Source organism: Onychostoma macrolepis, chromosome 06 (genome assembly GCF_012432095.1).
Source record: "Onychostoma macrolepis isolate SWU-2019 chromosome 06, ASM1243209v1, whole genome shotgun sequence".
NCBI lineage: Eukaryota > Metazoa > Chordata > Actinopteri > Cypriniformes > Cyprinidae > Onychostoma > Onychostoma macrolepis.
The window spans coordinates 10,347,521-10,373,124 of record NC_081160.1 but is presented as its reverse complement, the minus strand read 5'-3'; the positions used below and the strand labels follow the sequence as shown (position 1 = coordinate 10,373,124).

Genomic DNA, 25,604 nt, shown 5'->3' with positions numbered 1-25,604 from the left:
AGCCATGGTGCATGCAACCAGGTTAGTTAAAGCGGGACAAAAATCGAAAATGCTGCTGTTTTCATGTAATGAATTTGACATTCACAGCTCCTTTGAATCCAGGGCTAGTGATTATTTAATTTAATTAATTTAACATGATTTAATTGATAGTTTACAAATGGAAAGAATACAAGCAGTTTCTGTTACATTCACATAATGTCGCAACGTAAAGTGACAAGGAATAGTGCTTCCTTAGCAACCTGGGGTGCAGTGGTCATAACGAACTTTATGCTCATTCATACTCACTGACTGGGCCACAGTGGCATAAGCCTTCCTTTCTTGTGTGAAGCATTTATGTCAGTGTCTATCACCTTCAGACAGCCTGGAGCTCTCCAGCCGACTCTTTGACTGCCTGGCCTGTGTCATTTTGAATTTTTCTAGCCTGTGCGCGCTTGTTTTCATGCATGCCTGTGTCTGTCCATCACTCCGTCTATCACTTAGAATAGCAACAAGAACAAAAACAGCCTTTTGTAACCTCACGCTATTTGTGCTGTGTGAAGCTGTTTCTGTCATCGTGATGACTTTGAGGGTGTATATAAAATAAAGTTTTTTTTCTTGCATATGCTTCAAAATGTAATTAAGAATTCTGCCGTTATATTATGTAAGGAATAATTGATGATGGGCCACTGAATTATTAGAAAATAATACATAATTCAAATTACTTGTATCACTCCGTCAAATGATTTCAGGTATTTCAAAGGTCCTTACAGCTTACAACAACAAAAAAACTAAAACCCCCAATTTTTTGCCAAATTATTTTCATGTTTTTGCCACAAAATTACATTTTATACAGCGCATACTTTCTTTCTCCCGCACTCTCTCCCATAAAAACGCACATGCATACAGTAAGGAGACACACTTGCAACACTACTCTCGTAAAATAGTTTAGCAACTTAATGGCTACATAATATTTCTCACTAGTGAGGTAATATGGCACTGTTCTTGAAAAAGAACGAAATTAATTTACAGTTTCGCTATTAGTAGAGACGCTGCTGCTGAACACTGTGCAGAGACGCACAGACTCAGGCAATTCATACATTCTTAATCTCTCTGTAATAACTTCATCATTATTAACTGAATTAGTCTGCTATCAATGGCTCAAGCCTCTGTTACTAGGTCTAAAATGATGTTTTGGAATTAACAACAGAGGCGTGGAATGAGATGCATAAGAAATGAGTCCTACGCACAAGAGCGTTTCAAGGGCTAAAACCTGACGAATGTCTTGAAATACGACATCTGAACAATGTCTTGAGGTGTGGTAACTAGTATAAGCGGAATAATTGACACTGCATTGAATTATTAGAAAATAATGCACACCCAAGGTGTAACGGCGGCACCACCACCTCGGGTGTGCATTATATCTAATAATTCAATTCTGAGGCGGGGAAAAAAATCAGTTCACAATTTTGATATTTTCAGTTTATTTCTCACAGTTCTGACTTTATTTTTCAGAATATCGAGTTTGGTGGCCAAAATGATTAGAACACAAGTCAGTTATTTCTATCTTTTTCTGTAGTGTGTCAGTAGGAAATATCAGTTTACATTTCCAAACGTTCATTTTGCCATTAATTGTAATAATCCAATTTTGGCCACCACTGTATATCTTGCAATTCTAACTATGAACCCATCCAGAAGTCCGAAGTAGTGAAGGGAACATGCAATGGTCACTTCACAGAAGTGATTTCCATTTGTGATCATGTGATCTTCGGTTAGGAGATCTTGCGATGCATTTTAAAGCAAAGTTGGGGTTGATTTGTACTTCACATACAAACATAAGTTGAATAGGCTAATTAAATTTGTCGTTATTTTAATGTAATACAAAATATTTTTCGGCAGTGTTAGAAATACCTATGTTTTAAGATGGTAGTGAAAGCAAGTTTAGTTTGAAAAAGTTTAATAGTAATTAAGACACAATTAGACAACATTTCAATAAAATAATAATAAGAAATATTTATTTGCAACAACTGATGGAGTACAGAATGCTGCACACGTGTGAGGGTAACATCTGGTCAGTCATTCCCTTTGTCAAGGGGGAGTTCCAGACGCTTATACGAGACAGCAATGCCCTACAACTTTCAAGGAACACATAATTTGCACACAACATATGCCACACAATTCTAGGAAAAAAAAGTTCGAATTGTGAGATGAAAGACACAAGTACCTTTTCCATTTTTTATTTACTGGCGAAAACAAGCTCCCATATTATGTTGATCAAAAGTGACAGTAAAAGCATTTTTCTATTTCAATCATTAATTTCATTAATCTATTTCAACAAAAATATTAAGTAAAACAATAGTTTTCAACTGTGATAAATGTTACTTGAGAACCAAATCAGCATATTAGAATGATTTCTGAAGGATGATAATAAATCTTTATTGCTGCTGCTTTGTTTTCACTCCAAAATGTCTCATAATATGAAATCAACATTCTCTCATTCCTGTGTGTGTCTTCATGGGTTTATTTATAGACTTGTAAGGACACTCTGTTAGTATGAATACAAATGAGATATGTGGCCTTCAAAATATGCAGCACAAAAGCAGCCTCTGTTCTTCTGCGTAGTAGCACATTCACACCACTCTGTGGCGGCAGTGAGCTTTGATTGCTCGCAGCAGAATAGGTTCATGAACAAATATGAAAATCTATACATGTGTCCAGAAATAAGAAGGATACTTGTTTTTTATGTACAGAGATTGTATCCTCCCCCCCCCACAATTTGTTTCTCTCGCCATCTGAACAACACTCTCTGCTCTTTATCTTTTAAGTTTGCATACTTGTAGACTTGTTGTGTACACACCACTGCTTTAGAAAACACAAAGTGCATGTGGTTGGTTTGAAGTGGAATCTGACTCCTTTGTATGTGATACAGGCTTTTTTGTGTGTTTACATGCATTATTCTGCACACTGAGTCAATCTGTGGGTCTCAGTTTGGCTGCAGTTCTAGGTCAGACTCCCGTCTCGCATTATTTGTGCTTGCTCAAAGATGGCGCCACATCTCCCTTGTTGATACACCACTGCTTCAGGGGTCCTGCTGAGGAGCGTGGGGCCCTGGCCAACGGCGCCTAAACAGCCAATTTGCAGTAATTAGCCTAAATTTGTTGGTGCACTGAAAATATCAGTGTGTGCATGTATCTGGTAGGTTTTTCGTCCCAAATGTTGTAGCTTTAATGTTTAATGACAGTGTAAATTGCTTATGAAACACTTGTTGTTCTTATAAATAATCCTGTGAAAAATGATGATTTTGATATGAGATAAATGGTATGGGTTTTTACAGCATTAGAGGCCATGTTTTTGGTGTGAGATGAGATCTATTTGGTAAACAATTGTGTTAACATACAATTATTATAGCATGTAAAGTAGCTAGGATCCCAATAAAAGCCCTCAGCAAATTTTCAAGGGGGCTGCAGGATGACTTTAAATTAACATATTAATAATCATTTAAATATTTTTAATTAATAACAATCTATCTTAATTTAAATGCTAAAAAACATACAACAGAAAGCATATGTTTCAGTTCATTAAAAAAAAAAAAAAAAAAGTTTTTCTGATAGATCTGATTTTAATTACCAAAAATGCTTTTTTACTTCAACACAACAAATGCAACAAAGCATTAACTTTTTTAAATAGCATAATTTCAAACATTCAAGCCTGTTACCCAAGTTACGTTAAGGGTAAAAAAACCCTATATGTGTACCAGTCATAAGGGTCAATTTTTCGAAATTGAGATTTATACATCTCTGATTTATACATATACTAAATAAATAAGCTTTCCATTGATGTATGGTTTGTTAAGATCGGACAATATTTGGCACAATATAATCTGAGGGTGCAAAAAAATCAAAATATTGAGAAAATCGCCTTTAAAGTTGTCCAAATGAAGTTCTTAGCAATGCATATTACATATGAAAAATTAAGTTTTGATATATTTACAGTAGGAAATTTACAAAATATCTTCATTGAACGTGATCTTTACTTAATGACCTAATGATTTTTGGCATAAAAGAAAAGTCAATAATTTCAATTTTATATATATATATATATATATATATATATATGGAGTTAGGGGGTGATCTCTATATAATGTTCTCTATTATAGATCAGTGGAGCATTTTTTTACACACACACACTCACACACTTTTGTTTCTGTGAATTGTGGGGACTTTCCATAGACTTCTATTACTTTTATACTGACCAAACAATATTTTCTACCTTCTAACCTAAACCTACCCCTTACAGAAAACCTGTTTGCATTGATACACTTTCAGATAAACATCATTTACTATTTTAAATATTTTTTTCCCTTGTGGGGAATGCAGGCCGGTCCCCACAATGTCAAAAATTTCAGGTTTTACTATCCTTGTGGGAACATTTGGTCCCCACAATGTAGCATAAACAAGTACACACACGCATACAAACACATGTTGTGTTTCCATGTTTTATGGGGACATTCCATAGGTGTAATGGTTTTTATACTGTACGGACTGTATTTTCTATCGCCCTACACCAACCCTACACCTAAACCTTACAGGAAACTTTCTGCATTTTTAGATTTTCAAAAAACTTCATTCTCTATGATTCATAAGCTTGTTTCCTCATGGGGACCTAAAAAATGTCCCCACAAGATCAAAATGTACTGGTATTACTATCCTTGTGGGGACATTTGGTCCCAATAACATGATAAATACCAGGTATATATACACACACACACACACACTTTGTTTACATTTTGTTACCCATTTTGGTGTAGTTCTTAATGATATTTTTTCAATATTTTAATTGCATTTAATCTTTGTTGATGGAAAAAATGCCATCATAATTCAAAGTGTATTTTAGAACTGTTGTTTTGGCTGCAGTCTGATCTTAATATATTTCTAATGCAGACAGAAATTCAGTTCAATTCTTGAAGTCGCACACTCACACGGTGAATGATAATATTGTCTCTCCTAGGCCTCTAATGATGTCTCCAGGGCAGGAGTATGTATGTATGTGTGTGTGTGTGTGTGTGTGTGTGTGTGCGTTTACATAGGATGCTGTTCTTCCTCTCACTGACAGCTCCTCTGCTTTATTACATTCTTTCTCTCTCTCTGACAAATAGAATATCTGACACTTCTACCCTTCCTTGCCCTCTAAGTCTCTCCTACCGTTCTTCCCCTTACCATCCCTTGTTCTTTCTCCAGCTGTCTTATATAGCAAACACACCACTGCATGTGTCAGGTACTCCCGTCATCCCGTTTTTTGGGTGTGTTTATGTAGGAGGCAGTGGTGGAATTCTGAGACTTCATTTCGTGGGAGACTGACAGCTACTTGATGAGAATGGAAGTCACTTCAATAAAGCATTTACGCTCTGTGGGTGTTAGGCTTCCGTGACCGCTGATGTGGAAGGGTCTTAACACAGTGGATGTCATTGTATTTTTGCAGTTTTTTTCCTAAAAGAATGTGAAAAGGACTTTTTGAGATAAGAATTTCTTTGAGACATGTCCAAGACATTTCCTTTTAAAGTCTTTATAAGCTAAATAACTGATACTGTGACTTCCTCTTTCTGTATTTATATAATGGAGCACACACGGACACCGGAGGAAAGGGCTGCACCAGCCATTTGTAAGGTCTTTCTCAAATTGAGACATGAAATTGACTCTAGTAACTAGTGACTACTAGTTTGTAACTCTGTTCTTAATTTGGTTGCACCATTTTTTTTGGTACGCTTCTGTATGAACAGCTCCTTGTGTTTGGTGTACAGGAGACGAGGTGGAGATCGGTCTGTCTAAAAATATCCTTTTTGTTCTATATTGTTTCATTTAATGTGATTTATAGATATATTTTGAGGAAAACTCTGCTGCCAACTAGCATTGCTGACATCTTGAAAGGCTTCCTGTGTTCTAAAGGAATCTGATGGAGTTCAGCCAACTTAATGTCCTGTTTTTCTGAACACCAAGCACTTCCTCTCGCTGCCTCTCTCTTCCCTCCATGTTTTTTGTTTGTGTGCTGTCTCGTATCTTGAACGCGTCGTTCAACTGCAGTTTCATAGCCAACACTGTTGACTTTTGTACAAAAAGAATGGGAGTCTCCACTTTTCACACGGAGTAATTTAGACCAGTGTTTACCAAATTTTAGATGTCTTTGTAATATAACACACCTGATTCATATCATCAGCCTACTGACCCTTCACTAACCCTGCCTTTAAGACATTATTAACCAATCCTGCCTTCGGATTCCCCCCATTTTTCCTGACATTCTTTTCTAATGTACGTCAAGTCAGGATCTGTAAATTTTTTTGTAAAATATTTTAAAATACGGTTAAACGATAATGAGAGGGCTTTTATACTACTGACACAAGGATATACAGAGTGATAATATATAAAGAGTGTGTTAGGTTTTCCCCCAAATCTTTAAATAAATATTGCTGATTGAACTATTGAAAATGAAACACTAAAATGAATAACATATCAGACATTACAAGGTTAGCTCAGTTAGTCAAATATCAGGGGAGGTCAACCACCTCAAAAATTTTATTTATTAAAAAAGTACTTTAACTTGAAAATTATATTTAAAATGAAAATGACGATTAAGATGTATTTGCATTCAAGGTGTAAGGACAATTTGTTGTTATTTACAGTTTAGTCCCTTTATTTGATCCTGTTTTTCCCATTTGTCACTTCATTCTAGTCCAAATAAGAATAATATCCCATTAATTGTACCACTTTATGAGCACAGTTTACTGAAAATTACACTGTTCATCGAAATCTTTGCTTCATTGTTATGCAATGTTCTGTAGAGTTAGACGGAGTTAATAACAATACCCAAGAGGTTTAGTTAAAACTGTTGTTTTGCCATCTCAAAAATGCTATGAAGCAAGTTGTTTTCTCCGTAATGTTGACGTTTTCAGATGGAATAAGCAGCAATGCCGCAGGACGCAGCGTAATTATAGGCTTCAAACTCATTCAAAAAGACATTTTTCCATATTTATACACAAGCCTGAATTTGAAACGTTATTGCTAGATTGGTAATGCTCGCCATCTATCTGTTGACAGAAGGAAGTTGGGCAACTGGTGTCCAGACGGACTTAAAGGAGATGAATTGATGCTTTGCTTTTGATCCTAACATCTGTGACTCTGAGCTGTGTTGCGTAGCGACAGCTAGATGGCATCAGCATATTGAGTGACCTGCAGCAGGCTGGACGGAGGAGCTTTTGTCCACACTGGATCACCCTTACTGACATGAGTGTTCTAACGCAAATAATACAGATAGTGTTAATACTTTTATTGTAATGTCATTTGATTATTCAATGTAATTTAAGTGATTTCAGTTTAGTTTTACATATTAATTCCATTCCTAGAAGGAGGTCATTCAACATCAGATCCTCATCATGGTTTCTTGTCAGGGTTTTGGGCTGTAGCTCAGGTTATCTGGTGTAAATCTTATGCTCAATGTCAGTGTTGTACAGCTGGCCAAATCCTCTTTAAATTGCATGCGGTCACATCAAGAAACGTAATCCTGCTTCCTACATCACTTTATCATCCCCACTTCCTCTCCATCGCTAGGCCAGGATGGCTTCTGTAGCACTTTACCCACCGATTTAGATTGTTTTGAGTTTTATTTATTTAATTTTTTGTTTTTTACAATAATTTAAAAAAAAGAAAATTTAGAGCAAAACTATATGATTTATACTATGCATTTGAACTGCAATATAATAAACAGTTTAAATCTTATATTGAATAATATGCCTAAAACTTATATATAATATATATATATCACTGTTGCTTAGCAAAAGAGTTTGTTTGAACGCCACAAAGTCGTAGTTTTGGTCTAAACAACTGTATTAACACCCATTTAAGGCCTGTTCACTCCAAGGACGATAACTATAAAGATAACTACACTGTAAAAAAAAAAAAAGTTGAGCCTATTTAAAATTTTAAGGCAACCAGCTTCAGCAGATTTCTGAGTTTTCTCAACTTGTCGTTTTAAGTTTATACAACTAAAATTTGAGAATCTCCCACAAAAATAAGTTGAGCAAACTCAATCTACTGAACTTTTTTTTTTTTTTAAACAGTGTATAAAGATATAGTTCTAAAAATCGTTCTCAATATTAAAGAATAGCAGAGTCCACACCACAGCTATAACGATAAAGGCAAAGAGAAACAATATCGTTGGAATCACTTTCGGAATGATTTTTTTCCTGCTGACGAACGATACAAACATTGACACCCAATCAGAATCCATTCTGCTGTAACGAGCTCGGCGAGACGAGCGTGTGCTTAGAATAAACAGACAATATCGTCCACTGGTTATCTTTATAGTTATCGTTCTTGGTGTGAACAGGCCTTTTTTCAAATTAAAATGTTATAATACATAGAATTTTGGTGTAAACTGCCCTTAATAATTGCACAAGGTCATATTGCACTTTCCATTTTATTTTTATTAATTCTGCAGCCCTTTAGTTATTAGGCCGATTGCCTTCCTTATACCATATCTTCTTTATATCTGTAAACTTGCACAAGATGCTATTTCTAGACCCTGAGAGCTGAGTCAGTATTTTGGCAGTGTACAGTTGAGGTTGAATGTGAACCGTGAGTGAGTTCAGGATGGTTTTTTTTAGGCAGGTTGTTGTTGGAAGGCAGCTTGAGAGAGAATGAGCATATGGTGTGATCTGTGAAGGGTGATTAAGGCTGGATGAAGGCAGGAGCACTGCAGGGATGCCCAGGGGGTCTTGGCTCAGCTGCTGCTTGTACTGCCAGTCTGATAGGAAATGGCATACTGTTCCTGTCCCACTTTGGTTGGCATTGCGGCTGTGCAGTTCTGATAAGATTACAGACGCATTTGGAATGCGTATATATAGTACATTTACACTGATTCTACTTGCTGGATAAGCAGAGAAGGATCAGATCATGCGCTGTAATATGCACTCTTGCTCTCAGGCAGAAGTGTGCGAGGGTGTGGATATGTAAACTTGGCCTCTGAACTCCAGCCCTCGCTCCACCTGCTCATGAATATGTAATGTGTGTGCTAAATGCCACACTGAATCTACATGGCTCATGCATAATTAATGCTGGTATGTAACAACATGACTCAAATGCTAGGCTGAAGCCCTTGAGATGACCTTAAAGCTGTTTAAACAGGGGCAAACACATTCGATCACTATATTAAGCCCTAGTTTGACCTTTAACCTGGCGTAGCAAGAAAGTGGTGTCTTAAAGTTGCTTTGTGAATGTTTTGTTCACAGTATAATGTAGTATAGAAATCACAGACTGTTACTAATGAATGTTTTTCTTTCTCTTTCATGTCACATTGATTTCCTTGTTGTGATCCTCAAAGGTAAGAGAGATTTTATTGATTTGTTTGTATGTTTTTTTTAAATCAAGCAGTCTAGAGAGCCTCAGCAGTTTTCCAGGGGTCCACAGGGTGACTTAAGAGTATTTATAAATGTAATTTTAATAAGTATTTTTGAAGTATAATTAATAAATAATTTTTAAAATAAATTATAAGTAATATGTTTGTATTTTTATAATCAATAATTTAATATTATTATTGTTAAAATAATCAAACCCTAATCTAAATTAAAATACTAAAACTGTTTAGTAAAGTCAATATGTATTCTTGTCTGGCATCGTAAGCAACTATAAACGCTGTCTCTGCCATGTTATTCAGAATTTTTGTAATAAAACATAATAAACAACCTTTCATTTTGTTGTTTATTTGATTACAATCTCTGCAGAGAGATTGTGTGATTTTATGTAAGTTAACAAGAATTGCTGTTAGATGAAGTATTACAGAAATATGAATGTGCAAACAGAGCACTGTTATTTTTAATTATTAAAAATATCTTCATTATTTGAAAGCAGAAATAAAATGATGAAAAGCTTCAAAATTAATTGTGTAAATAATTAATAAAAAATAAAATACTAAAATAATACTGAAAACTTGTGCACACTGAGTTTTCTTATTGGTTGTGATTTATGATTGATCTACACAGCATGTTCAGTGCGGACAGACAAATATCTTATTGATGAAATTTTGTTGTGTAATGACCGTAATGAGACAATTTTAGACTAAAATGTGTCATTAAATGTTATTTCTTTGAGAATTTTATCTAATGAATCGATGTCCTGTCTCCCTATGTCTAAATATTTGAGCAAATCTATATGCAACATTGTGGGATTGTTAGTTATATCTGCTGTTCTTGTCAAATTATCTGATTGTTCATATGTTCCTATATGTTTAACGTTATGCTATTTCTTTGTTACCACCTACTTTTCCTGTGCTCAATGTTATCTGGTTTCCCTGTTTTAATATTATCCGTCATAAGCATTATCTAATACTTCCACAGTAAATAGTATCTTTTAGTTTAGTATCATGTTCTCATCTGTTCTTTGACTATTTATAGCTTAGCTAGGCTTTGCATGAATCTTAGTCCCTTTATATATTTTTTAAGTTTGTGCTTTTGTGTATGTATCTACATTTGTGCCCATATGCCTGTGTGTGTGTGTGATCCAGCAGGGGTCTGTACTCTCTGCTAACTGACCCATTTTCCACCGCCTCATGGGGGGGGATGAAAGGCAGCGTGGTGCTTCGCTCTTTCAATCTCTCTTCTCATCAAAGAGAGAGTGAGAGCTGCTCAAATGCACCTTATTCAGTGTTCAAACACCTCTATCCCAGCATCCCCACATCAGCTCCATCACAGCTCTGTTGGTGCCTTCATAACTGTCTTTTAATGTCTAAACAAGCACCATTTAAAGTTTTTGAACGGTTTTACACAAGCTGACACAGAAAAGCCAAGCATTTTTCCTGTGTTGCAGGGCTGCGATTCATATTTAATGCAATGCGGAGAGTGTGTGAGAGTGTGTGTCGATGCGTAGGAGGGAAGCTGCAACTGAGGGTGCGTTTTTGAACGTAGAAAGAGCATGAGAGTGTCTTTTATATTCCACTGCAGTGTCAATTCCCTTTTGGCTTTGCTAGTTTTCTGATCTCCATTTTAGCAGTGACCTGCAAAAGCGCTAACATAGAATCGCTCAGCGCCATTTTGTTTAAGTTTCTGAGCTGTAGTGTCAAGGTTGATGAAAGGTCTGGAAGTAAAATCTGCCCTCAGGAAATGTGGCCTATGTGACCATCATATGACAGACATGTGTTGTTTTTACACATAAAGTTTCTATAGGACTGGTAGTCTTCTTAACTCAGTCTGAAAGTGGGGCAGTGGAGGTCTTGTTTTGTATGGAATTACCTCTTTATTAGCTCTTATTGCAAAAATATACAGCTACACTGACACATTTTGTTTGTTTTTCCATAGCAAATATCTAAGCCGCAGCCAGTGAACGCTGGGTACTTTCTTTCTGCTTTTTATAGAATAAAAATACTAGTGTAATCATGTCATGACACACATTACATTACATTACACAGTTTTGTCCAAGGCTTCCTCACTGTGCCAGCAGGTGGTGTAAACCTACAAGGATTTCAGTTGACAGTTGACTTACCTTAAACAAAAAGAAAATAATTATATTATATTATATTATATTATATTATATTATATTATATTATATTATATTATTTTATTTTATTTTATTTTATTTATTAATTATTTTATTTTTTTTGGAGTCTGGATTCACAGTCTGTAACCAGGTAATTTGTTAATGTAATTACCTTTTTATATATTTATTTTAATATTATATATTTTATTGTATAATATTTATTAGATTAATTTAAATTATATAGTATTAGGTATAATACATATGTTCCCTATTAACAAATATTTATGTATTTATTAAAAATTGTGGATCTTTATTGCAGAGGTAAAATTTCATTTAATTTGTAAACCTTTTAATTTAAATAATAAATGCATTTGGACTTTATTTGTATTTAATATTATACTTTTATATACTACTTATGCAAAAACATATTTATTTATTTAAAACATACTTATTTACACACAAATAACTATTTTATTTATGTTTATATTATTTAACACTATTCATATTATGTATAATTTAGTGCTGTCAATTGATATAAAAACAATGTAACTAATTAATCACACTTCACATGCAATCTTCAAATGAATGTACAAACAACATAAAGACAGTATATATATTTTTTTTAAATATTTGTTCAGTTGTATTTTTTTTTATGACTGAAGGCGAGTATCACTGATACCAATACTGATGTTTTTATGAAATAGATTTTTTCCTCCTAATATTTAACCATTGATTATAGCCATTCAACATTACAGTATAAATGAGAGCTATCAATTTTAACATTTATTAGACTTTAAAAAATAACAACTTCTAATTTAATTGAACTTTAAAACAATCTTCAAATAAACCCATTATAATATGTCATATTTAGCTTACCTGTGCCCTTCAGCAATATACAGAAATTGAATGAAGTTATCAAACACTAAATTCTAAATTAAAAATAGATGAATCCTTAAAGCTACAAAAGTTATTGATTTATTTATTTTTCTTTTTTCTCTTTTTTTCTTTTGTTCTTTGATTAACAGACATCACAGCAGCTGGGTTATTAGGTTTTTTGGCTGCTATTTCTTTAAGACCTGCCACTGCTAAACGTGACGCATATCTGACACAATTCTTGTCAAGAAAAAAGAGAAACAAGCACCAGTTGTGAGTGAGGTAAATATTTTTAACGCCGTTAAACTGGAAAAATTAATTGTAGGCGTTAGCGCTCTAACTTTGACAGCACTTTTATAAGTATCGTTTCCTATTAACAAATGAAACAAATATTAATAAAATATAAAAATGAATCAAAATTAAATATTAAATTAGTAACAATTAAAAATATTAAAAATTAAAAAACATTTATTGCAGAGGTAACTTAAGTTCACTAGAAAAATGTTTGAGGGATAAAAGTCATTTTCTTGTGTTTAAATAGCGAACACGCTTATTTTTGCACTTGTTTTATTGTTTCATTACAATTAGAAACCTGTTCCGTTACAGGATGGTTATAGAATACATTATGGGCTGACATGATCATATCATGTAAAGACAATCAAATTCAGGTTTGCACTGGTTTGGTCTATAAAGAGCTGAATGGGGAAAAGTGCCTGATCATCATTACTTTTTAGAGTTTCTGTTTCCTCTGTTCCAAAGGTAAATCTGTCACTCAGGTTCTGTTCTTAACCAGAATTCACTTGTGTAACAATAGAGGAGCTTTGTGTTAGTTAGTGGTTTGTATGAGAACAGTAATGAGTGATATCTCACTGTCTTTCTTTCAACCTGCCAGCTGGATTCTTGATGTCAGGTAAAACAGTGATGAAGACATGGACCAGATCCTTGTTCTCTCACTCATTCCTATTGAGAGCTGTGGTGGTTTTTCCCTCGGAAAAACGGATCAGAGATTCTGTGCAGGCTGCACCTGTGAAGCTCTGTGGTCCATATCAGGGATCTTACATGGTGCAGGAGTGATGAAACCCGCCAATCACGGGGCCTGTCGACACCCTGCCACTGGACCAACAGGCTTTTTTTTCCCCCCCTTAGCCTTTTATCTCAGATGAAAGTCTCTCCCCCGTGAGTCTTGCCAACCCTTCCAAGTGCAGCAAATGGGCCAGAGAACACCTGCTAAAGTCAGCATGTTTCTACTGTACATCCCTCACTGCTCCTTCTCTCTATTTCTCTTTATTTTCTCTCTGTCTGTCCACCTTCTCTCTGGCCTGAGCCTTCCTTGAGTAGGTTAAGTTGGGACTGGGTGTCTGTCATACTGCATTCCTGAAGTGTCATGACAGTGAATTTATTAATTCTGCTGTGGTGTTTTATTGATTGTACTTTGTTTTATGGACCTCTTGTTAAATTGCTTCTGCAGTGTCAAAATATACAAAAATGTTCAAAACTATTTGCCTTTCTGACTGTCCTATGCTTCTTAATGATTAATTTGTAGTTTAAATTAGGGGTGTTTTTAGGGTTATCAGGAGGTTTTAGATTTTTATTTTATTTTAACTTATATAGGCTGATATTGCATGTTTAAATAAATATGTAATTTAACCTATTTTTATATTTAGATTACTACCAGTGCAGTCGGAATAATTTTAGAACTTTTTGTGCATCAAATAATCCTTTAAAAAAAAAAATAAAAATCACATATTTGCATATTAATGTTAAGCAGTGCTATTAGAAATTAGAAATTCAAAATGTTTCTTGTGCATCAAATCACTATAGAATGATTTTTATAGGATAATGTGACAAAAGGACTGGAGTAATGGATGCTGAATATTCTGCCTTGTCATCACAGAAATAATTTGCATTTTAAAATATATTACAATAGAAAGCAGTTATTTTAAATTGCAGTACGATTTCACAATATTACTGATTGTACTGGACAAAATTGACCCCAAACATTTGAATGGAAATATCTTTGGCATCATCTAATGTTCACTACGTTAATCTATAAAAACCTCACTCATTTAATATAACATTTGTATTCTTTGGCAAATAATCATAATACATTTTCATTTTTCATGCATCTTTTATTGTAATGTCGTGATGCCTAAATTTTGTGTTTTTAAAATTCTTTTATTTATTAAAATAGTGTAGGTTTTTAATATTGACCATGTATTGGTTATTGACCAGAAACTGAAAATAATTATTGGCTTATCGTATCGGTAACATTTATAAGTTTTAACATGCGTCCTAAATTAAAATCTCACACATTTATTCTCTTCATGGTTTTTACTATACAAATAATTCTGGTTTGGTTTATGGTAAAATGTGTGAGAATGATTTTTGAAGTGTATATTGGTAGTCCAAGGCACTTACAAAGCACACTAAATCAGTGTGGGCTCTTTTGGCCTGCTGAGAAGACAGGTGGTTCCTCACACGGTACATTCTCTTCAGACCAGGGCTCTTGAAACATCATTTCACTAAAGCAGCTTTCACGGTCTGGCCTGCAATTATCAGATTCCTGTGTCTTTCTTGGCCATGAATAAAAAAGGACGAAGCAAAGACAGGTCCGGAATATTCCAGACAGTGTTCACTTTGAAATAGATATACAGCTCTTTTTTTTCTAGTGCTCTAAATTTGATATTTTTTGAATAGTACAGTTTGTGAATTCATCTTTAAATCTGTATAAAATGTCGAATTGAATTATGCATGGCATGAGCCTTTTCTCCAAAAGTTTGGGAGAACATTTGTATGTTTTGAAGACACATTAGGCAAATTCTCAGTGTTTGTAACTATAGTGCTTTCATTTCATGGCATGCAGTGGGAAATCTTACACTGGAGAATTTTTCTGCAATCAGTCAGGCTCCCAGGTCGCCCAGCGGTGCCACATGCCGTTCAAAATAACTGTACTCCAACGTCATTTTTATTCAGCTGCATGCAAAAATATGCAGAAAGATTAATGTGATATGGAGGAACATGGAAACATTCTTGATGCTCTCGCCATTACCTCTGTGCAGGCTCTCTGTTTTATATTTCATATGTAACGTGGGGTGTGCCTGCTTTATATTCCATTCTTTGTGTTAAAGTATTCAGGAGATATGAAGTCATGCAGTCACATTGATGATAGAACACGTGAAGGGCGATGTGGTGCTTCAAGAGCGTGTAGCGTGCGTCTCTTTATGACAGTCCTGTGGCTGTGATGAAAGGACGAGGCATGTTTGAAGTTGGACAACGTCGTGTACAGAGGTGGATAATTTGCCTAAACTGATTTTCTTTAGTGTCGCTGGTGAAGAGGTTTGAAGCTCTACAATCAGAGCAGAATTGAAGAAACTGGAACACATTTGGTGTTTGAATCTATGACCTAAATCAATTATTATTCTTTTTTTTTAGTCCTGTGGAATTAAAAAAAAAAAGAGACTTGCATACATATCTTCTATTATGGATCAAGTTTTTAATTTCTGTTTTAAATTTTCAATATTTTTTGTGGGTCATGAAGTAAAAAAATATCAGCATGATACAAATGTGATAGCTTAATGAAGAAAAATGTCTTATTACAATAACAATATTTTTGAAAAGACAAGTGTTTTGACATATTTCTGGCAATCCTTTTTTTGTTGTTTTTTAGATTTTTAACAACTTTTTCACTGCTTAAATATTAATATATTTAAGTGTGTCACTACTTAATATTTGAGAAAATATTGTTCACTAAATTTAAAATCATATGGGTAACAAACATGAATGGGGAAAAAAAAAAAAAAAAAAGCAGAGGAACAAAATGAATTTCATTGAAAGGACCCATTTAGTTTTTTTTTAATAAATGTTATTACTTCTTGCTTTATAGATACTCCTCGTTTTTTGGGGTCATATAAATTGAAACTTTAGTTAAAAATGGTATGAAAATTACAAAGAACTTAGCACTTTTTTTTTAAAACTCAAAAATGCTACGTGTGCAAGAGATCCACAAAGCCGATTTGTTTTGATTCTTTGGAATATCGTATGTAAAACAGTCATGCCAATAAATATTTTTTGAAATTGAAAATATTCATGGGAATAATGTTAAAACTCTAATGGTTTCACAAAACAGGTTTCCCAACATGTATCTGTATCTTGAATTATTGAGATAAGCGAACTGAGGTCTTTGGATTGGAGAGCAGTAGATGAAGCTTGCTGGAGTAGATGGGAGCTTCACAGGGGCAGGTGGGGCTCCACTGGTGAGTTGGGGGGAGGGCAGGGGAGAGGTGATGCTGAGAAGAGCTGTACAGAACGGATCCTAATTAGCCTTTTCTAATCCGCCCAAATCTTCGTAACGATCCCACAAATGTCAGGCTGCAGTTGAAGGCGAAAGGAAGACAGGGATTTGAGCGGCATGATAAGAGGGGTAATCTTCAACACCCACACCTCCCTCCTTACAGAGAGAAGGGGGAGATGGAGAGGTGGCCGGAGGGCAGATGAAAGTGCTGTGCTCGACCCCAAGTGTGTTCTGACTGCTTATGAAATTAGTCCATACTAGGCTGTTAAATACTGTCACGTCGTATACTATGGCATCAGGGACGTGCAGAGAGTTCCTCAGGGGCAGGGGCTCAAATGTAAAAAAGGGGCAATATGAGGGGAAAAAAAATTATAGGTCAAAAGATTGGATACATTACTATTTTATATTTTTTGCAAGAAGTCACTTATAGTCATCAAGCCTGCATTTATTTGATCAAAATTTTACTTCTTTACTTAATGCATTTTATGCAATGCTGATTTATTAGCAATGTTGTGAGACTTTTTTCAGGATTATTTGATGAATAAAAAGTTAAATAAGAACGGCTTTTATTTAAAATATAACTTTTGTAACAATATAGCCTATATACCATTCAAAAGCTTGAGGTCAGTATTTTATTTTATTTTTTAAAGAAATTAGTTTTTACTCAGCAAGGATTTGTTAAATTGATAGAAACAGTGATTAAAGATTGACATTGTTAGAAAAAAACTAATTTGAATAAATGCTGTTCTTTTAAACTTTTTATTTATTTAACTTTTTAAGTATCACCGATTCCAATAAAAAATTAAGCAGCACAACTGTTTCCAACATTGATAATAAATCAGCATATTAGAATGATTTCTGAAGGACCATGATGCTGAAAATTCAGCTTTGATTACAGAAATAAATGATATTTTATTAAAATAGTATAAATGTATATTAAAATAGAAAAACATTCTTTTAAATTGTAATAATAAATCACAATATTAGGCTACAGTTTTTTTCTGTATTTTTGATCAAATAAATACAGGCTTGATGAGCATAAGACACTTTCATAATGCTGCATAATTATCAAAAATTGTAATATAATAAAGTCCTTTCACGTCACCATTTCGCCAGCCTACACTTCGCATAACATGCCTGTAGGTGGCACTTGGGCTTAAATAACTATGATAGTTTCATCAAATAGTAAACGGTGTATATCATACATAAATATAAGTGAATTGAATAGCCTACTGATTAACATTATTGCGACTTTTAGCGCTGCACGGTTTTGTGCAGTGATTTTAGCATACATTTTCCCAGCGATGTAATTTGATTTATAAAATGCGACAAACCGCAGATCCAGATCGCTCCACAAATAAGCTCGTCTGTCCCATGTCATTTTCAACCGATTTATTAATAAGAACAGAAAATAACCGCTCCACTTCACATATTGTCCAATGAAATTTGAACTTCTTGTGCCAGATCATGATTGGTTGGTGTATTAAACGGGCATTGATGAATTATGTAATATTCTAAAATATATAATATGTGGATTTTTACTTAAATCGACACACTAGCTTTGATTATTGATGAAAAATGTTTAAAATATTTAGTTTTTTTCCTTCCGTCGACCCATAGGCACTCACTGAAAGAACCATGGTTCGAGAGCCTCGGTTTCCGAACAGACTGTGGAATATCAGTCGAGCAAAACTCACGCAACCCATAGCAACGCCCCAGATTGACAGATATGTAAAAATAAACAGGAATTTTCCGACTTTTGAGCGATTAGTTACTGTTTTGTACAAATTGTCATGTTAATTAGAATTCAAATGCATTTTGTTTTATTTACCACAATATCATTGCTATTTGTCCGAGAGGGGCACTTTTGAATAATTTTGAAAAAGGGCAGGGGCTCGAGCCCCCAATGCCCCCCCTTCTGCACGTGCCTGTGGCATTGAGAGAAATGTAGATTTTTTTTTTTTTAGTAGCCTATACAAAAGTGCAGTGAACTAGGCCTATTTTAAAAATAATCGTAATATTAATAACTAATAAATTAAATAAACCTAATGTAAATGTTTGACCTGAATCTCATTCAGTGAAAGCCTTTTCACACACGGTGATGCTTTTTTTCTTAAGTGCTAAAGCATCAATAAAACAAACTATTAGCTGACAGTTGGCTATTCATGAATATACACAGTTTAAAAGATTACATATGCGCAAACAAAGTACTTAGTGGATTGTAGCGTGTTTCTTCTCTCTCCTCTCTGTGAGCCCGGGTGGGTTTAAAGGTTTTGATGGACAGAGACGTGGAAAGCCCACCCCAGCGCGTCCGCTGGATAATGCGATGTCCCGGAGTGGATCATCCAGCGGAGTAGGCCTAGATTCACTTCAAACTAATACTCAGTGTTTATCTTCTTGACACACCTAAGCAAATACACACGCTTGCATTGCAGTTACATTTATTTAAAGCACAACTTTTGTGCCACAGCATAGGTTTATTGCTTAATATCCTATTTATGCGCACAGGAGTTTACCTTCACAAGTACAACCTGCGTTTGATATTTCTCTCAGGCACCAATAGTAAACATTTATATAGGTAACGATACAAATAATGGCGTTAGATGAGTTCTCGATTAATGCGTGCATTGATTTATTGCATATTTCGCGTATGAGAATCTGAATAAATGATGCAAGTCGCATGTAACAGCACTGGTTTAAAACGCGTCTTGGAGAATCCGTTCCGGGTTTTTCTTCGGCTCTGACTGGATGATTTGTGTGTATACGGAGCACACGGGGCAGATAGAGGAGAGAGACGGGTATGGATCCGTAGCTCTTGCGGCTGTCCGTCTCGTTTCCCGGGACTTTCGTTTTGAATACAGCGAGGCTTTGGGTCTTGCACGGTGCATTTGAATGAGAGTAGGAACGCACAGCGGCGGGAATCAAAGGCTCGCCCTGTACGGTGCAAAGGAGCAAGCTGGCTGCGCGGCGGGGGATGCAGGGCACAATAGGGAAGACCACACTCTTCTGCTTTAGGAGGACAGTGTTGCAATAACATCCCCCCCCCAGACAGACAAGCCTCGCTGCGGGAAACAGGAATTTGAAGCCGGACTTTACTTTTCAGACAAATGTTGTGTGAGTATGTGGACGGGCTTTGCACTAGACGTATAGGCGACTTGATGGGGCTCTTTCAGGATTTTTAGAAAGCGCAAATAGTCAAATGACAGTCTCAAAAACGGACCGGCACAGCAAAGGAAAATCAACTTGGATTTTGATTTTAAACTGAGATTGTTTATTATTATATTTATTAATATTATTATGTGCTCTGGAAATCACCAGCTGTGGGTGAAATCACGCTTGGAACATATTTGACTTCTTGGATTTGGTTTCTGAAGAATGTACTTACTTGATGGTAATTACCCGGTAAGGATGGAGCGGGGTACGCCACAAAGAAAAACCGTATACAGGATATCTTTGACTCTAGTGAAAAAGGAAACTCTGCAGGATGGCGGAGGCTCAGCGCACCGGCGGCTGGAGAACCCTAAAGTGAGCGCGTACCGGCGGGAGGGAGCCGCTGACGCTCAGCGCAGCTCTCCGCTGGAAGAACTGAAAGAAGTGGAGGACGAGACCGACGACTTTTCTTCACACTCATACATGAGGAACTTCAGGACATTCAGTACTGGACATCTAGAATTGGGCAGGTTGAAAATCTCAAGGCGGGCACAGCATTTACACAAAGACAAGGAATTAAATGAATCGTTCATCCTGCCAGAGAATGGACAGAGCAAGGTCATTGAAAATGGGACACTAGTGCACAAAAAGGCAGAAGATGTAGCTGAAAGTGACAGATTGAAACGTGACGCTGAGCGTGGAGAAATCTGCAGCACAGCTGCTGCTAATGGAGAAAACACAGGCATTCGAAAGAAAATCCTCAAGACTTCTCGGAGCACAGAGGAGCCGGTCAGTACATGGTCAGATGAGACCTCTGAGGAACCCAAGGGTGGCAGGACGGCCAAAGAGAGCTGCATCTCTTCTTTGCTGGCTAAAGGGAATGGGAAGTCACCCAAACCAGCACCTGAAACCCCTCCAGCAAAGAGGCACCCGAGCCTGCTGCGGCGAAGTTTCAGCTTTCGCCACTGGACAGGTGGAGAGTTGATCCGCATACGGGCGCTTTCCAAGGAGAAGCATCACAGCAGCTCGGGCTGCATTGGCCGCGATGGAGAGAACAGTCAAGCCCAAGCTGGCGTGGTTCTGCAAAACATGGCTTTCACAGAGTCTGAGTCCACTGAAAAGCGAAACACCTTGGATGTGGGTGAGGTCCTAAGCAAAACTGACTCTGTGACTGAACTGGGCCGCAGGGAGAGGATGAAGGGCAAGAATCGAACGCTGGACAACAGTGATCTGCTCAAGCTGTCGGATAAGTCTTTGATGGACAAGGAGGGTTTTATTAGAGGGACAGGCTCCCGTTCCAGCGGGCAGGAACGTAAACTCATTCGGTTCTTCAGTGGTATCTTCTCAAAGCGAGATGGGACGTCCACGCCGCTTAGCAGTCCCAGCAACCGGGCTCTCCGGAAGAATGGCCTACTGGGAAGTCAGCGGAGATCAGAAATGATCTACTCGCAGTCCAGCACCGAAAGTGTTAACGGATGCCAACCGGACGGTAATAGCTGTTATCTTTGCACTATTTTTTGGCGTCATGTAGACATGTTATAAGGTAGGAGGATGCTCTGTTTGCTATTCTGGACTTAGAGCGGGGGTTAGAGGATGCATGTTTGTTTTGGACAGGAAGGTGATGTTTAGTTCCCACTTTGCAGTCCGCCTGTGTTTGTGTTTCATTATGCTGCGTGCCTGCAGCTTACTCTGAGAGCTGGCAGCCTTGTTTGCAACGGTGAGTGTTTACATTCTTGAACCTTGAATGTAAAACCCTCATTAGGTACTGTATCCGTTCTGTTAGCCTGCTTTATGTATTTTGCTGGCAATGCACAATGTCAGAGTGACAGTTTCTCCCACTGGTGTTTTCTTTTGGAAGTTTAGAGTTAATATAAGTGGATTGCACTATTTACACATACGCCTTTTTCACCTCTTGTTTTGGATCTATTGTCAGTGTTGCTGGTGGACAGCAGGTCATCTGTTAAGGCCACCACCCTCTACTGTCACTAATATGGTAATGCAGAGCTGCTGTAGATACTGTGTAGAGTATCATAGAGATTTGAATGAATTACCACACACTATCTACTGACTGTGAGGTCAGCAGACCCTCATGAAAGACAGATTGCCTCTGTGTGTGAAACATGCCTTTTAGACCGGGTTTTTTAAATTTTTGATCTCTTAGCATGATAATCCTCTTGCAAGGATCCTCCTTACTAAATTATAATCACAGCAATGCAGTTTAATCTTGAAAGATAAATTTACTCCGTAATTAAGTCATATTATAGAGACAATATATGTATTTTTTTTCCAAAATGAAATAATTGACTTTTATATCGTCACTGTACTCACACTACTGCACATTATTTTATCTGTAGAATATTTACTTGGTACCAAGTTGACTGATTAGAGTAATGTTAGGTATATAAGCCTTTAAAATAACAACATACTTTTTTTTTTTTTTTTATTATTATTATTGTTGTTAAAAACTGAAATAATTCAGTCAAAATAAAATTATTGTGATGCATGCTCAAGATTTGTAAGACAGTGTAATGAAACTGTAATATCACATTTTGGTACATTTGTCAGGAAATATAAGAAATGTTAAAGTTTTATTATTTTAAATTTGACAACCCCAAAAATACTAACCCCCAGTTTGAAAACCACTGCTTTGTGTCACTCTCAGTTCCTGCTTAGTGAATAAAACATCTTAGACAGGATATTAACGACAGTTCAATTCTGAATTTTGCAATACGATGGTGATGCAGTCTTGATTTAAATTGGAAGTATTTTTTCAAGTTTGTGTGAGTGACGGAGCTCAGCTGAGGGATTATTTCAGGACCGTGTTAATGATCAGGTCAGTGCTAATGCCGTGACGCGGCTTGTAGTAAAACCTTTAGTGTCTGTGGGGTGAGACAGCACCTTAGCTGATTAGCCGTTTCCACATTCTTCAGATTCCGGAGGCATTCCTGACTCTTCCGAAGAAATACATTCTTGTCAATTAGATAACGATCTTACATTAGAGCAGTGTCATGTTTCCTTCTAAATGAGAGGCTTTACCTGGAACTGTTTAGTGATGCTCCATTCTATCAATTGTTTTGGCTGAAATTCATCTTAAATGGATAATTCAGGGCTGATATTTTAAATAGCGTTATACAAAATGTAAACAAATGAATGCAAGGATTATAAATAACAGTACTTTCTCATTGCTCTTCACATGATGCACCAAGACCTATTCGCTTTTTATGTTCAGCTTACAAGTGACATGCGTTCATTGCAAAAACATTTAATTCAACAATATTGATTATTTTTTATTTTATTTTTTTAACATGAAGGATGGTAAACCAATCAAATTCTGATCGATTGCATTTTTAGAATGGTTTTCATTTTTGCTTTCATAGCAAAACTATGTTAGGCATTAGTACACACCTGCCTCCTTTGAGGTTTATTTTTAGATGGTTGCTTGTTTCATTACTCAGCTTCTGTGCACGTAGCTCTGACGTTTCCTCACCATGCAACCTTGGAGTCATTAGTTCACTTCACTTCAGTTAGCATTGCTCTGTTAGGCAGCAGCCGGATGGGGTATGACTTTAATTCATTTGGCTCTATGCGAGCAGGATGAGAGATGGCACTGCAAAGTCAGCGTTATATGGTCCTGCAGGGTATATTCCCAGATGGGACATATGGATTTGTTTATAGGCAACTGTTGTCCTCAGAGGGCGCTTGCTGTCCTATAGCTTGAATGATGTGTAGCAAGGAATCATTCGTAAGAGCGGAAACGTGTATTAATGATGTAAAAGGGCAGTTTTGATTTTTATTGCAACTTTCAGACATCTGTTTACAGAACTCTAGATTTCAATTTGGGCAGTTATTCACTTAAAGGATGCTTGCAACTTGGAAGGCATGATGTTCTAGTCAGTGTTGCATTTTTTGGCTGTAGTTCAGAGACAGAAAATAAGTAACACACACCTGTGTTCATTTGTGTGTGAAGATTGATCTGGTACTGCAAATCCCAGGCTGTACTTCTGTACACATCTGTGAGTATATAAAGATAAAACCTGAAATAATGATTGTGCACTTACTGTAACCAATTGTGTCTTTACAGTATTCCATGAACAGTGCCCTGCAGCTCCCTAATTTAATATTTAATATTAAAATAATATACATTATTTTAAAAGTATTCAGTGTACCACCCAATATTTTAAGAGTTGTAGATCGTTGTTTGTAATGGCACTTAAAAGAAGAGTATCATCATTCAATTCTCTTTTTTCTTTTTCTTTTTTTTCAGTTTCTGGTTTTCAGCCCTGTATTCACAATTTTTGCTTTCAATTTCAGTATTCATTGTAGAAGCACCATTTAGATTAACATTGTTTTGTTGGTGTACATAAATTAGGGAAGAATGTCAATGTGGCTATAAAGCGAAATTCAATCAAAATTTCATTGGCTGACCCCAACGTGTGTAATTTGTTATTTCCCATGCAAATTTCATAAATGTGGATTGAAGCTTTTAAGCTTCAAGTAGGATGCACAAGTAACATAAACATATCATAAAAGTAGTCTGTATGACCTTTCGCTCTATATTCCAAGTGTTCTGAATTTGTACAGTGGCTTTATGTCATAAACAAACCAATATTTAATTGATTATACATGTAAAATCTTCCCCTCTAGTGTGTGCTTATTCACGCTTAGTGAATCATTTGAGTCAGTGAGTTGAACTCTAGAATTGGATCGTTCCAGTTTGAAAACTGGATATTACTATGTCTCTCAAACTCGTTAAAGTACCAAAGAAATCTAGGCTGGATTCCATTTCACATGTTTATCGCCTTTTGGTTGACAACCAAAGTTTTACCCCCCCCAAATCCTATAACATTTTAAAGGTGTAGGTCACATAAGCGTGCAAAATAAGGTCCATTTTAAGGATTGTAGAGATGTATGAACACAGTGACACAGTGGTCAATTTCAAACAAAGCAGCTTCCTGTTGGTTAGCGCAATAAGATAATCTGAGTGGGGAAAGTTTGTCACTTTCATTTAAAACTCCCAATTGCACAGATTTCTATTGAAACGACTGGATTTTGCCAGTGAAATTTCACAGAGAAGCAGTAAATGTGGCCGCACCTTAAGAAAGATCTGTATTTGTTGCTACACTTGGTGTCTCAGGTTTCAACAAAATGTAATGCTTGTGAAAAGCAGAAGTCGTATAAGCCCGTATCATTGATGGTCTTAAGTTGAAGTGGCTAGAGGAAGTAATGGAGGCGCCAGTGTTTTTTACATTGAGTCATTGGGTAGTGTTTAAATAGAACTTACTCTCAGCTTCCTCTGGAACAGTGTGATCACAAGGGTGTCCATTTCATTGTTCTGCTCAGGTGTTTGTTGTTGGTAGGGTGAATTTTGTGTTTTATGGAATGGCTAGAGGGTCTGAACTGTGACTGCCCCACCCTCAACACAAGCCATCTATTGGTGTCAGGTATAAGTGGGTGGGTGGGGTTGTGTGTGTGTGTGACCTACATCTACAGCCATGCAGAAGTAATGCTGGTTGCATGTGGAACTGTGACATGCTGGATGTGATAAGAGCATGGCTGGAGCTTCTCATGGGACGAGTGTCTGAGAGTAGAAGGGAAGCAGACTGTCGCATACACTCACGCATAGAAGTCGCATGGTCTTTTTGCAGACAGTCATTGTCAGTGACACTGAGTCAGACACTGCTCTGGATTTTTTTGCTTTAAGAAATGTTTAAATATTGTATTTTTTAACACTTTTAAGATCTTAGGGGCCATTCGCACCAAAAGAGTTCTTGTTTTTCAAAAGTTGCACTTTTTAGAAC

At 36.3% G+C, this 25,604-nt stretch overlaps 1 protein-coding gene across 4 annotated transcripts in view; it reads left to right on the top strand.

Moving 5' to 3' along the window:
- Positions 1-25,604, top strand: part of agap1 (ArfGAP with GTPase domain, ankyrin repeat and PH domain 1) — a 179,676-nt gene that overhangs the window by 28,530 nt on the left and 125,542 nt on the right. Inside the window, exon 1 of one of the 4 annotated variants that reach the window (XM_058780220.1) lies at positions 18,610-21,295. The exons of 2 other annotated variants lie outside the window; for them this stretch is intronic. In XM_058780220.1, the coding sequence (XP_058636203.1) occupies positions 20,032-21,295 (1,264 nt within the window). In that variant the 5' untranslated portion in view covers positions 18,610-20,031. Of the gene's footprint in view, positions 1-18,609; positions 21,296-25,604 lie in introns of those variants that run through there. One more of the 4 variants, XM_058780221.1, reaches the window with a different exon arrangement.